The sequence below is a fragment of the Gossypium hirsutum genome, chromosome D06 (assembly GCF_007990345.1).
Source record: "Gossypium hirsutum isolate 1008001.06 chromosome D06, Gossypium_hirsutum_v2.1, whole genome shotgun sequence".
NCBI classification, from domain to species: Eukaryota; Viridiplantae; Streptophyta; class Magnoliopsida; order Malvales; family Malvaceae; genus Gossypium; species Gossypium hirsutum.
Genome location: NC_053442.1, coordinates 49,498,547 through 49,514,201, shown reverse-complemented (window position 1 = coordinate 49,514,201; position 15,655 = coordinate 49,498,547). Strand labels below are relative to the sequence as shown.

The 15,655-nt window shown below is 35.0% G+C and overlaps 1 protein-coding gene across 1 annotated transcript; it reads right to left on the bottom strand.

Annotated features, from left to right (window-relative positions):
- Window positions 1–12,409: 12,409 nt before the first annotated feature.
- LOC107900086 (uncharacterized) lies at window positions 12,410–13,872 on the bottom strand. Its single transcript, XM_016825795.1, has 4 exons — window positions 13,679–13,872; window positions 13,263–13,567; window positions 12,609–12,735; window positions 12,410–12,560 (listed from the first exon to the last, which is right to left on the bottom strand). The coding sequence occupies exons 1-4, from the start codon at window positions 13,870–13,872 to the stop codon at window positions 12,410–12,412; spliced, it is 777 nt and encodes a 258-aa protein (XP_016681284.1).
- Between the last annotated feature and the right edge of the window lie 1,783 nt (window positions 13,873–15,655).

Sequence of the window (15,655 nt, the reverse complement as noted above, 5' to 3'; positions counted from 1 at the left end):
TAACTTCTAATTTTCATAAAATAGAAGTATGAAATTTAAAATTATATTACAATCACCCTAAATTAAAAAAAAAGTAAAAGTCAAAATGAAAAAAAGGGTGTTGTCTCACATTTTGGTGTCACATCTTTTTAAATTAAAATTTATTTATTATTATTTTTATTAAAATATTATTTTTTATAAGTAGCGTCTAATACATTGACCGTGCCTAATTTTATTATAAAAAAAATCATTCTCAAAAATAATTTATAACATTCCTCTTTTTGTAATTAATTTTTTATTACCTAGGTAAACGACCCCTATTACCCTTTCAATTATTTTGTTTTCTTTTCAATTTTAATGCTAGTCTCTCTTTCCCGCCATTTCAACCCTTTTCTTTGGTTCACATTTCAATTTCTAACAAAAATTAACGTCAGAGTAGTATACCTATAGATAAAAAGAAAATGATTAATAATAAATTTGACCAGTAACGTTTATATGTTTTGTTAAAATAATTTTAATTATATTTTTGAGCTTTTTTTGCCATCAACCTTTATTCTTTTTTTTCAATCTACTATTTTTAATAGATTTAATGAATAAATTCAAGGCTTCAAATTTTCTTTTCTTTCAAAATGTTTCAATCTTTCATATACTTGTTTATTGAGAAGTTTTTTACTGATTTAATATATTATTTATTAATTATTATTTTATTTATTTATTTTATTATTTTTCACGTGTAATTATCTTATTGAGTTATTTTAGTAATAAATTACATATCATTAAAAATATTCTAAATATGAAATTCTACATCATCCCCGTTAACTTTTTTAACGGTACTTTTATTAAATCTATTAAAAAAAGCATATTGAAAAAAAAATTGATAGCCAAAAAAGACTTAAAAATATAATTAGAGTCATTTTGACAAAATATGCCAAGCGTTAGTGATCAAATTTGTTATTAAGCCAAAAGAAAAATACAAGTACTATATTAAATAAATTAAAAGTACAAATATCATATTAATAAATTTATTAAATTACATGTCCGAAAAAAAAATAGCATTCGGAACACGATAATAATAGGGAATTTAAGATCAAAAGTGCAATAACGAAATGCCGACCAATAAGAAAAAGGGACGCTGTTTTTGACCGTTGGCTGAATTATTTTTCATTTCCGTGAATATACTCTCAAAACCCATAAAATTTAAAATTCCCAAAGGACCCATTAAAAACTACCCTCCATTCCTCACTTCAGCAAATAACCTAACCGCAATAGAGGGCTAGCATTGCCATTTCAGCAAAACAAATTCCCCCCTTATGCTTTTGTTAAACAGTGCCAAGCCAAATGTTAAACTTCAGCTAAAGAAGAAGAAAAGAAAAAAGCTTACTTTCTCATCTAATTTTCTGTTCGATTCATGTTTATAAATCTTGTTTTATGCCTTTGGGCTTCCCATGGATGGTTCAGCGAAAGTCATGGAGAGCTTAGACTCTCTATGGTTTTTCAACAATGTGCTCACTTTACCAACTCTTAAACACCACATTGATCGTGGTGTTGCCCTTAATGAAGACACGGTCGAAGAAGAAGAAGTGCCATCGAAATCGGTTCCAAGATGTCCCAAGTGTGGAGAAATTGCTGCTGGGCTTGAACAGCACATAATGCAGCCAATTACAGAGGATGAATTTAAAAAGCCAACACAGAAGCCAGAGAAAATGAAAAGAAGCAAGAGAAAAGTACTTGGAGAGCTTGATTTGGGGTTCCATGGTAAATTGACTTCTGACTCTTCAATTTCTGTAGAAACAGTTAAATATCCGATATATTACACTAAAATGCCTCCTTTGGATGATGGTTTGGCAATGAAAGAGCACCTTAAATCCTGGGCTTATGCAGTTGCCTGCATCACTACTAAGTAATTTACTTAATCCAAGTTAGAACCCTGACCATTTTACTTCCAGTATTTAATCAACCCTTTCCTCCTTTTTAGCTTTTTCGTGTACATGCTTATTTTCCATTTCAATTTTATGTAATTTTGTTAGTTATCACAACCAAGCTTATTTGAGTAATATGTTATGGAATGTCTTTTCATTCTGATTCTAATTATACTAGTCATAAATAAACCTATGTTATCCAAATTTGAGATTATATATATACAGGATATCGGCATGTGTAATTTCGTATTTACCAAAAAATGTGTTGGATATAAATATTAAGAAAAATGAAAAATCCAGTACTACATCATAACATAAAAAATCCAAGTTCAAGCTTCATGCTATCTCAAGAAATGGAACTACCATATTAAGATCAAAATAATGAGATTAGAATTAGATTGTTTAAGCCTATGAAACTTCCACGTGAAGGGGAAAGTATTTGTTCCAGCAACGAAGCAGTAACGAATTCTAAAGAAACATATTTTATAATTATCTATCTACTTCTTGGAAGAGTATCCGTGATTAAAGAACTAATCACTTCTGTGACACACATCTAAGGTCTGAACTCTGCAGCATGTAGGAAACTTGTCAATCATCTCAAGAGTTTCTATCTGGTAAATCTGCTACAGAATAGTGTTTCCATACAAAACTCTGAAATATGCCCTTTTATTATCAATAACCAAAGATGTTTCCTCTTTTTTAAACTGACATCCACTTCCCGAGTCATGATTTGACTGCTCTCCCCTAAACTCCATTTTTGTCCTTTGGTATGAACAAAATAGATGCCCTGCTGTTTTCAAGTTTTGACTGACATTTTCGTCAACCTTTTCTGCTGCCATGTCGAATTACTGCAAGGCATATCCACGTAAAGCAGCTGTTTCGAGTTGAGTGGCGTTGATTGAATTCCAAAGTGTCGTCCTTAACAATGAAGATTGAAGCTTTTCTGGGTTGTGCCAAGATTTGGTAGGCCGAAATCGGTTGACACGCAAGATAATGGCGTCAGTTTTTTTTATTTAATAATTTTCTTTTTCAACACTTTTTATATCTAACAACTACTTCATAGATATTATCAATTAACTTCTCATAATCAAGTGATGCTAAATTGATAAATTTTGAATTCTCAAGTATTTTTAAACTTAAATGAAAAAAGAGATATATTTTTAGTTTATAGATCTGGAAAAACTAGTTTTAGAGTCAAATAATTATATTTTTAACTATTATTTATAATTAAATATATTTTATGTAATATTTAGATTAGATATACATAATACATTTAAATTTTGTAATGTTTATAATTTAATATTCAAAATATAGTCTATAAATTCAAATTAAATTTTACAAATTTTACAAATAATTAATATTAATTATTTAAAGTATTTAGAATTTGTGTTCCATATATCAAAATTTTGATAACGAGTTACAATAATTTTTTACATCCTTACTAAAATATCATAACATCAATAAATTTGGACATTATTTAAATGTATATATAATTTTACTTTATAATATTATTGTAACAACTCGTTTTCTAGTAAAATCGAAACAGTAGTTTTGGGACTACAAATCCAATGAGTAAATATTTATTTTATTATTATTATAATGTCTACGGTTTATTAGTAAGGTCGTTATTATGTGTATGGATGAGGTATGACCAATTATGCATAAGTTTAGGTATATTTGATTGATTGTGATTGAGATGCCTATATGGCATATTGGCTAGATGGATTAATGACCTGTTGAATTGGTCATATTATGCATGTTTTGGTATGTTATGATGCCTTGGTCATATGTGCATATTGTGTTTATGTACATGCTTGAGGTGGGTGAAGAAAATGGCTTGATTTTGACCAATTTTTTGTCCACATGGCCTAAGACATGAGCATGTGTCACACACGACTATGCGACACGACCGTGTGTCTCCTGTAGGTTTTAAAGGTTACAAGTCAAGCAGTTACATGGCCTAGCACACAGCCTGGCACATGGGCATGTGAGGCCATTTCGAGTGTTACACAGCCTGGTACACGGACATGTGGCTTGGTCATGTTGTAACAACCCGTTTTCAGTGAAATAGGAACAGTGGTTTTGGGACCACAAATCCGATGTAAAAATATGTATTTTATTATTATTTTAAGGTCCACAGTATGTTAGTATTACTGAATAAAAATTTTGTTAAGAAATTTTACTGTTTGCATGCTTAATTTGATAAAAAAGACTACATTGCATGAAGTGAAAAAGTAGAGTTATAATAGCTAAAGGTATTAAATGATTATAGAACCTTAAAATATGAGTCTTTATGTGATAATTAGACCATTAATAAAGATAGTGGATGTACATGGCTTGGTATTAGTGAAATTTTTAATGTTTTAAAAGGTTATTAATGTAATTTGGTAAATAATGATAAATAAAATAAAAAAATCAAGTTATCATCTCTTTTTTTCTTACTCAACTGAAAATAAGGGTTAGAAAGCCATTGGAGAAGCTTCAACATTCGTCTAGTTCATTTCTAAGTGCATGGTATGTATTTTAGTCCCGTTTTTAACGATTTCTATATTTTCGAGATCGTTGTAACTTAATATAACTAGCCCAGGGACTAATTTGTAAAATTTTTAAAAGGTTAGGGTTTCCCCATGAATGAATATGTATGAGTTTTGATGTTTTATGGAAGAAAATGGTTAGTTGTTGATAGATAAACACCTTTTGTTCAGTGATTTTTGATGAAATTGTTAAATACGAATTAAATTGAAAAATAGAAAATATTCATGGTAAAATTGTAAAATAAATGAAATATAGGGCTTTCTAGGGACCTATATGAAATTTGGATATGGTGGGTTTTAGGAAAATTGCATGAATTTTCATTTTATGAGCTAGCGACTAAATTGAAATGAAATCAAAATTATGGGGGGAAAATGTAATTTTGCTAAAATATGAGTTTAGATTGAATTGAATAGAATAATTATTAAATTGAGTTGAATTTATTCATTTAGATCAAGACAAACCTCGTACAGTTTTAGATCGGGGTAAAGATAAAGCTTCAGAATAATCGCCTTCGTATCTACGTTTTATCGTCGAGGTAAGTTCATGTAATTATATTATATTTATGTGCTTTTAATTGAATTATACATGTATTGTGGACTTTCATATATATATACATATTGCATATCCAACAATGTTACATCGACTATCGCGTCCCGTTTGAACCTTAAGAATTTGTAGGATACAAATGACATGTCATTAGGGTTTACATGATTCGAGTACTTGTCATGAATGTCCTTCCGATGGCTAAGGTCCGGCATGTGTTGCAGATACTCCACAGCTCGGGTGAGAAGCATCGTGTAGCTACGTTTCAACCTATAGCTCGTTTGAGCAAGCCCATTTTCACAGCTTATGTGAGCATTCTGATTCATAGCTCGTGTGAGCATACATGTATAGGAATTGATGGATTACAGTTATATGAGCTAGCACACTATGTGTGAGCTATCCCGAGTATCCAACGGTATTCTAAATGGTTCAACGAGCATGATTTGAAAGAGAATGGTAAGAGTTCGATACGAACTAAGACATGAACACATATGAATTACTTTGAATTGGTGATACATGTTATAATGAAAGTTGAGATGAATGATATATGCATATGATACATGATTAATTGCTTATGTTAAATGCTCATATGGCTAACATGTTTGAAGTCAATGCTTAGGCTTTGGCCAAGTTGTGGTTGGATTATGCCATGTTTAACTTACTTATTATATGATGAAATGGTAAGTTGAGTTTTACATTATGCAAGCTTACTAAGCATTTATGCTTACTCTGTGTTATTTTTCATGTTTTATAGTGAATTAGAAGTTCACTGAGGTTGGAAGCTTGTTGGGGTTATATCACACTATCCATCGACTAAATCGGTAGATTTTGGTGTTTCTAAGTTTTGGTTATAATTGCATGTATAGGTATTTTGTTTGATGATGTAGCCATTTGTTTTGGCTTGTGTTTTATGGCATTTTGGATGATGAAGTGGTATTAAGTTGGCAAATATATATTTGGATTTGTATTGGTTGTTATGTTGATATATGTATGTGGCTTTATGTTGATATATGTATGTGGTCATTTTGGTATGAAAAATGTAGTTGGCACATATGTCTTATGATGCTAAATGTTAAATAGTAAATTGGGTACTTGTGGATGTGATTTTGATATGTGAACAAAGTGGTAAATTTTGGTTAAATTGTGCATATGGTTATACATGTTTAAATGTTGTAATTGAGATGCCTTTGGGCATATGGGTTGAATGTTTTTGTACCTTATTTCAATAGCTTGATTATGAATGTTTCTAGTGCAATTTGAAGGCTTGTTTATAGGTGGAAAATTGGTTGTAGGTATGTGCATGTTTTGGGTGAGAAAAATGGCTTGAAAATGGCCTATTTTTTGTCCACACGGCTAGAGACACGAGCGTGTGTCTCAGCCGTGTGTGACACACGGCCAAATGACACGGTTGTGTGTCCTCTGTAGCTTTCAAAGGGTTGCAAGTTAGGATGTTCCACGGCCTAGCACATGGCCTGGCACACGGGCGTGTGAGACCATTTCGAAGAGTACACGGCCTGGCACATGGGTGTGTGGCTTGGCCGTGTGACCCAAGTCAATGAGTTACACGGGCACGGACACGGGTTGGGACACGGCCTTGTGTCCCTACTTCGAATGTCCACACGGCCGTGTGACCTCTGCAATTTGAAAATTTTCATCTTTTTCTGAAAAATTCTATATGTTTCTGATTTAGTCCCAACTTGTTTCTATTGTGTTTTTAGATCCTTGAGGGCTCGTATAAGGGACAATATGTATATTGGTTTTGCTATGATTAATTAGATGAATTAAAATGTTTAAAAATTTTTATTTTTTTGAAATGAAAACTCTGATAATGCTCCGTAACCCTATTCCAGCGACGGATACGAGTTAGGGGTGTTACATTTATACGTGTAACCCAACTCAAGGAGTTACACGAGAACAGACACAAGCTGGGAAACAGCCATGTGTCCCTCTTTCGATTGTTACACGGCCTGAGACATGGGAGTGTGTCTCAGCCGTGTGAGTCACACGGTCGTGTGACCCCTGTAGTTCAATTTTTCTAACTTTTTCTTAAATGTTCTGATTATTTTCGATTTAGTCCCGAATCGTTTCTAAAGTGTTTCTAAGGCCACGAGGGCTCGATTAAGAGACCATATGCTTGTATGTGAATGGATTTGGTTATGTTTATATTAATGTTTGCAAATGTATGTTTTATATTATGATATTATGGTAATGCTCCGTAACCCTATTCCAGTGACAGATACAGGTTAGGGGTGTTATAATTATGTCTAAAATGAACATCTTATTTTTTAAAATGCACTTTTTGATAGCAATATTAAGATCATGTTTGATAAGGAATTGAAAAAAAATTCAATCAACTAAAAATTAATATATTCAACAACTTAATTTTTTAAACACATTTGATAACCCACAATGAAATTTACTAGATAATTTTTTTTTCTACAAAAACTATGGAAAATAATAAGTGGATAGAGACTTACTTATCACTTAATATAGAAAATGAATTTAGTTGTTTATTTTATTTTATTTTATTCTATTTCATTTAAAATTATATTATCTTTTTCAAACAATCTAATTATAACCGGTACTTAATTTTAAATAAGACACCAAATTAGATTTTATAACTTAAATTCAAGACTAAATTTTTCAGTACTTATTTTTTCAACACTTATTTTTAAGCAGTTAATTTTTCAGTTTATCAACATTACACATAAACTTTAAATCAACTTTTCAAAAGTACTTTTTCATAACACATTTTAAAAGTAGTGCTAAACTAACCCTAAAAGATGTTAAAAATAATAAATAGATAAAAGTCACTTATCATTTAGTCAATAGTCTATTTAATTTATCTTATTTAATATATTTAATCTAATTTTAATATGATATTATCCTTTAAACATTTTATGTATTCTCCATATCTAATCCTTCGTTCTTTTTATTATTGTGTATTTTTTCTTAATTCTCACGTTATTTGTTTAGTAAACTTTTTTTTGGTGTGTAAATAAACTAACAAACTGTACTAAATAATTACAAGCGATGTAACACTCCAAATCCGACCTAGACGTATGCCCGAATCTGGTAATATTACGATGAATGATTTTGAAATTAGAATCATTTCGATAAACCAACCAAGTTTTATAACCATACTGGAAACACTATTTAATTAATTCATTTGCCAAAACAAAATTTACAGCTGTAGTATTAGAAATCATTATATTTTGGAAATCCAGTTTGTGTTTTTAGAAAAACCTTTGTTTTTGAAAAACCGTGATTTTAGTCAAACATCGCAATAAAAGTTAAAACGCATCCAACACCAAAATAAAAAAAATCAACACTCTGGAGAGTCCAATAATTAGAAAACCCCCAGAAATAATCCTTAATTTAAATAAAATCCAATATTTAAAAAACTTTACGAACTCGTGGTCACTGTGAGACTCCGTCACACCGATCCGCCTAAGTCTGTGGATTACCTGAACATAACAGACAAACAGATATGAGTTTTCGTAAACTCAGTGTGAAACCCAGCAGAAATAGACATGCATTACATATAGAAATCTCATACGCAGTCAAATATAAATTCAGACTGAAGTCCATTTCAGATACAGATAACAAAATTAGTTAAGTAGAACAGGTATACAGAATCCTACCCCTATCCTCTACACACCAACTCCGACCATCCCATCACACCATGCAGGGTTTAAAACACCCACCCATCCCTACACACCATATAGTGTAGAACCGACACATCACAGATAATATGCAGTCAAGCTGCTAGATTATAGGCGAAAGGTCGCCGTACAGATCACTTCCTCGAGATATACGATTCCCACCCCAAACATATATACAGAATACAGATACAAAAATATCACGCTTAACATGCTTGTATACAAATAACATATATATTTAACAGAATAGTGAAACATGCATAACGATGTCCTACTCAAAGCAGATTATCAGAATATCAGATCACATAATTTAGGGTTTGGTTAGCCATTACCAACCCTACGGTAGGCCCACAATCGGTTGGAACGACCCGTGTAACCCTAGGAAAAATTTCAAAATTTTGGGCCCATATGTCTGTGTTGGCCCACATGCCCAATCTGGCCTAGCCCAGGTGGTACACACGGTCACATTCACACGTTCACACGGTTGTGTCTCACACGCGGAAACCACATGGCCAGGCACACGCCCGTGTGGCGTAGATAGAATACTTTTTTGGCTTTCGCCAAAACCCGGTTTTTTGTGTTTTGGGAACACACCTGTTTCGATTTTGATGCGAAAACACTCCCGAGACCACCAGAACTTAAAATCGAAAAACCTAACTCCCAAAAATCAATCTTAATTCATAATTAAACCGAAACCATGAAACTCACAACAGTTCAATTTAAGCATTCATCACTTACCCCAATGCCCCGAGAAATACCGACTATGATTTTACAAGAGGAGAGCCCCATTCTTCACGATTCGCTGCCAATAACCTGGAATCACATTACCGAAAGGATCAAAATTTGTATAAATAGTTAAAACAAATACCTTTAATCCGAACAAAAATCACTACCGTCACTTACCAGGCACACGGAGATTCAACAAAATTGTATCACCACGATTTTTGGAAGATTAATGTTGGTAAAACAAAGAAAAAAGAAAAAAGAAACGAAATTTTGGATGGAAGAAGTGACAAAGAAAAAAATGGCCCCACCTGATGACAATCCCATTACATCTACTAACAACCCAACTAGCTCAGACTTTCAAGGCAACTGAAACTCTTTAGGCCAAACGGAACAAAAATTAACATCTATACACACGCAGGGATTCGAACACAAGACCTCCAACACACTAACTCCTTACCACTCAAACCAACAGGCTCATTCTGATATGGATTAATATATAATTTTATATAAGCCCACTCGACATGGATAAGGCTTGGGTCTAAAATAAAATTTTTTTGCCAAAAGTCAGAATTGAACCCAAGACCTCACACACACACCAGAACACTTAACCACTAAAGTAGATACACACTTGTGTCAGATTTTGCAAAAACAGACTTAAATTATTCAGAGCGTTACAACTCTACCCCTTAAAAGAAATTTTGATCTCGAAATTTACCTAATTAGAACAAATGAGGATACTGCTGATGTATCGAGTCCTCAGGTTCTCATGTGGCTTCCTCAGTGCCTTGATTCTGTCACAGAACCTTCACTAATGATATGGACTTCCTCTTCAGAACGTTAATATCTCGATCCAAAATCTAAACCGGCTTCTCCTCAAAAGTCAAATCCAGTTTAACCTCGATCTCTTCAATAGAAACAATGTGAGATGGATCAGACTGATATCGCCTCAACATCGAGACGTGAAACACATCATGGATATGGTCCAACTCTGGTGGTAGCTCTAACTAATAAGCGACCGGTCCCATACGCTTCAAAATCTGATATGGCCCAATAAACCTAGGGCTCAACTTGCCCTTATGACCGAACCTTAGAACTTTATTCCACAGCGAAACCTTAATAAAAACGAAGTCACCCACAGAGTACTCGATATCTCTCCTTTTCAAATCCGCATAAGACTTCTGTCTATCAGAAGCCGCCTTTAGACGATCCCAAATCAATCTAACCTTATCTTCAGTCTCGGAAACCAACTCAGGACCCAAAACTCGACGCTTACCCAACATAGCGGAGTACGACACTTACGACTAGACAGAGCCTTGTAAGGTACCATCTGGATGATTGATTAGAAACTGTTATTGTAGGCGAACTCAGCTAACGACAGAAAATCCTCCCAACCACCTCAAAAATCAATCACACAAATCTAAAGCATATCCTCTAGTATCTGATTCACCTCTTAGATTGACCATCGGTATGAGGATGGAACGCAATACTGAAGTCCAATCTCGAACCCAGACCCTTATATAATTTCTTCTAGAACCAAGAAGTGAAGTGAGGATCCCTATAAAAAATTATCGAAACCAGAACTGTATGCAGTCTTACAATCTTGGAGATATAGAGCTTCGCTAGCTTTTGCAGAGAGTAGTCTGTCCGAATTAGAATAAAATGAGCAGACTTGGGCAATTGATCCACGATGACCCAAACAGAATCCTTCTTAGTGTATGTTAAAAGCCCTCACTAACGAAGTCCATCATCACTCGCTCCCATTTCCATAAAGGGATCTTAACAGATTGGAGCAAACCTAAAGGCAATTGATGCTTAGCCTTAACTTGTTGGCACGTCAGACAACGAGCAACAAAATTCATAACCTCCCTCAGAATCAACTGTCTCAGATCAGAATCATTTGGTACACAAACCTGACCTCAGAAACACAGAACCCTATCTTTATTCAGCCCGAAATCAGATGTACTGCCACTCTCAACCTGACAGAATCGTGAAAACAAAGACTCATCCCCTAACTGCTTATCCCAAATCTGATCAATCCAAGTTGGCTTAACTTGTAACTCGGCTAACAGACTTCCACCATCAAACAAACTATGGCACGCGAACATGCTCTCAAATCAGTCATCGCTCTACGACTGAGAGCATCGACCACCACATTGGCCTTACCTTGATTATACTCTATCGTGTAGCCATAATCTTTGAGCAACTCAATCCATCGATGCTGCCTACGATTCAACTCCTTCTAAGTAAGGAAGTACTTGAGGCTTTTATGACCGGTGTAGATAATACACCTTTCACCATACAAATAATGTCTCTAGATCTTTAACGTAAACACCACCGCAACTAACTCAAGACCATGTGTCGGATAATTCCCCTTGTGTGACTTAGGTGACGGGACGCATAAGCTACAACCTTACCATCTTGAAACAGTACACATCCCAAACCAACATGCGACGCATCACTATACACTACAAACTCCTTACCAGATTCAGGCTATATCAGAACAGGAGCCTGAGTCAGAACAGACTTGAGGTTTCTGAAGCCCAATTGTTATGTTTCAGTCAAGATAAAATAAACACCCTTGCGTAGAAGTTTAGTCAAAGGAGCTACAATCAAAGAGAACCCCTCAACAAAACGTCGATAATATCCCACAAGACCTAGAAAACTGCGAATCTCAAATACATTCTTAGTTTGTTTCCAATCAAGCACAGCCTCAATCTTCCTAGGATTAACTCGGATCCCCTCAGTAGAAACTACATGCCCTAGAAAAGTTACCTCTCGCAACCAGAACTAACACTTGCTCAACTTAGCATAGAGCTGTTTCCCTCAGAGTATTTGAAGCACCACTCTAAGATGCTCATCATGCTCATCATGCTCATCTTTAGTCTTAGAGTAAACCGAAATATCGTTATTGAAGACTACAATGAACTAATCCAGATACGGCTGAAAAGCTCGGTTCATTAGATCCATGAATGCAGCTGGAGCATTCGTCAGACCAAAGGGTATAACTAGGAACTCGTAGTGCCTATAACGAGTTCTAAATGCTATCTAATGAACATCAACTTTCTGAAATCTAAGCTGATGATACCCAGAACGGAGATCTTTTTTTGAGAACACTACAGCCCCTCGAAACTGATCAAACAAGTCGTTGATCCTCGGAAGCGGATACTTATTTTTCACAGTCAGTTTATGCAACTGCCTATAGTCAATGCACATCCTCATGGTGCCATCCTTTTTCTTTACAAACAGAACCGGTGCCCCCCATGGAGACGCACTAGAATGGTTGAAACCATGATCCAGAAGCTTTTGAAGTTGAGCCTTAAACTCTGTCAGCTTCTTCGATGCTATATGGTATAGAGCGGTGGACACCGGAGCTGTACCGATAGAAGCTCAATGCTGAACTTAAATTCTCGATTCGAAGGTAAACCCAGTAACTACTCAGGAAAGATGTTCGGAAATTCCCTCACTGTTCTGATATCACCAATAAAAGAGTCCCTAGAAAGTAAAACACTAAAGTAGGCCAAATATGCCTCACACCCTTTCCGAACCAATTTCTCAGCCACTAGGGCAAATATCACATTAGACAAATAATCTCGATGCTCACAATCACAACTACTTCCTTATCATCCACGGTCTTCAGAATAACCCTTTTAGTCACACAATCCAAACGGTAGCTCCATCAAATTTGCTAGAAACACAACCCCTTGCACTTCTAATGAAACATTTCTTTAAAGTCTACTAACCCGGACAGATTTCCCCAGCAGACTCAGTATAGTAATCTCACTAGAAGTACACTTAATAGAAATCCCCAATTTTTCAGAAACAGTACTAGTTACATAGGAATGTGTCGAGCCTATGTCTATCAGAGCAATATATGGAACATCAAAAATAAAAAATGTACCTATGATCACATCAGGAGTGTCTCTATCCTCTTGACGGTGAGCAACATAAACTAGTGCAAGCTGCCTTACCTCAGTCTGACTACCACCTCTGCCTAGTGCTCTCTGTCCTCGGCCAATACTGTTACCACACCTAGTCGGTCCACTGCCCCTAGGTGGCTGCTGAACTGCCCTACGAGGCTGTACAGAACTCGGTCCTAAAGTTTGCATCTGATCAATATGCTGTGGACACTCTCTAATCCGATGCTCCAAAGACCCACACCTTAGACAAGCCCCGAACCTCCTCCAACACTCACTCGGATGGCGCCTTCCACAATCACCACAAGGCTAAATCCTAGTAGGAGCAACAAGAACCCCTACTCTAACAGGCCCATCAAGTCTGACTCTTTTCTTGGGCATTTAAACAGAACTAGAGGACTCCGAATCCCTCTTATTCTTGCCTCTCTCACGATCCCTATTCTGGTGCTCCACGCTCTTAACCTCCTTGGCAATCTTTGCCTTATCCACTAGAACAACAAACTCTCGCTCTCTGTGTGGAGCAATCAATACCCTCAAATTATCCCTCAAGTCCTCTTCAAAATGGATACATTTCTCATACTCAGACGCCACCATGCCTCGAGCGTAATGGTTCAACCTCAGAAACTCAGCCTCATACACTCATACTCGGCCACAGATTTATCGCCTTACGCGAGATTTATGAACTCACGTCTACGAGCATCAACATAACTCGCGCCCACATACTTGCCCTAGAAGGCAATCTTAAAATAGTCCCAGTTCAAACGGTCTAGGTGAGTACCTTCTTCGATCAACAACCATCACTGATATGCCTCGTTGTTAGAGTATGCCCAAAGATCAATCATGAGATGGTTGTAATAACATACTTGATTTATCATGTTTATTAATATAAGACGTTACCATTATTATTTCAGTTTCTTTTCTGTGTGTATAAATAAACTGTTTTATAATAATGTCCTGAGAATAATATGATTATTCTTAAAAGGTCCTTAGTCAAGTATTATTGTTGGATAGGACAACAATAATGCATTAAGACTAACATGTAGTTGATTGATGATAAAGAGTTGTCATTGATATGGAATGTCAAAATCGATGCATGAATATGTGTGTTAGAGAACAACATATTGGACTGACCCGTTACGAGTACGTTTCTTGGATTATTATGTAATTGTCACAACATTACTCATAGTGAATAATATGTATATGATCCTCAGACTTGAGATCATCATAATCCCAACATCGTGAGTTGTATATTTTGATACGTCAAACGTACACCGTAACTGGTTGTTCTATAAAGGCTGATGTTGGATATACCACGATCTATGTAGAGGGATATGGTTGATCGATATAGGATAAGTCCTTCCTACATAATGGGAGTAATATCTTAGGCCACTTGATTGAGTGAGACTAGAAATGCATGTCCATGCTCGAATAAGCTGATATGAGATGTCATACTTATTTGTATATCATAGTCTACTTAAGACATCAAGGAACATGGAATGGACTATGCAAGTGTGACTATTCCATGACTTGTGTCCAATCCAGAGATAAATGACTTAAGGATTATTGCATGAAAAGTTAATCATAAAAAGGTTATGTCAAATCATGATTTCTTGTGACTTAGGTAGCAATGATGCATTGCTAGGTGCCACTCATTGTTTGTAAGATTGGAATCGTTCTAGTATTACTGCTAACGTTACAAGAACCTGCAAGGTCACACCCTATAGTTGAAATGAACTTAATAAAACATAGTTGGTATTATGTTTGGTTGTCGCTTGAATTAAATTAATTATAGAATTAATTTAATTAGGTAATCAAATATCGAACACATTATGTAGAAGGTTGTTGTACGCATAATGATAACATGAATTTGGTTAGTATATAAATTCAAATAAATATATAGTTTACCAAAATCATTATTCTAATTAATGTAATTATAATTTTTGGTTTAAAACATTGTTATATTTATTTAATTTCTAGAAACCCTAAAAATAGTTATAAAATCTCATTTTTTCTTTGCTTGGGGTCTGGCAGCCGTCAAAGTAAAGTCTTTTCAAAATAGTTTTGGGGATTGCTTCCGTTCATTGTCAACTGGGTGGATTACATAGAGGTTGGAGTCACGATAGATTACGGCTTGGTTCGTTAGTAGATCAGATTACTCGTTGCTGAGGTGTTGTTGTGTACTCAGAATAGAGATTCGATAATTTTGAAACCTTTATTTCACCCTGATTTGTTCCTCACATATGGATCCATGTTAGGATCGTCGAATGTTTTAGTTTTTCACTGCGTTGTAAGGGTGCCGACGGTCCAACAGTGGTATCAGAGCCACTTGTGTGATACGTATTCGGGTTTAAATACTTGGGTGATGCAATTGTATGAG

Excerpts from the sequence above, each read along its gene's own strand:
- LOC107900086 (XM_016825795.1), bottom strand. The coding sequence starts at position 13,872 with ATGGTGGCGTCTGAGTATGAGAAATGTATCCATTTTGAAGAGGACTTG. Across the intron at positions 12,736-13,262 it reads CACTCCTGATGTGATCATAG|CTCCGGTGTCCACCGCTCTA; the intron begins GTACATTTTTTA and ends CTATCGGTACAG. Across the intron at positions 12,561-12,608 it reads CCATGGGGGGCACCGGTTCT|GCAGTTGCATAAACTGACTG; the intron begins GTTTGTAAAGAA and ends CATTGACTATAG.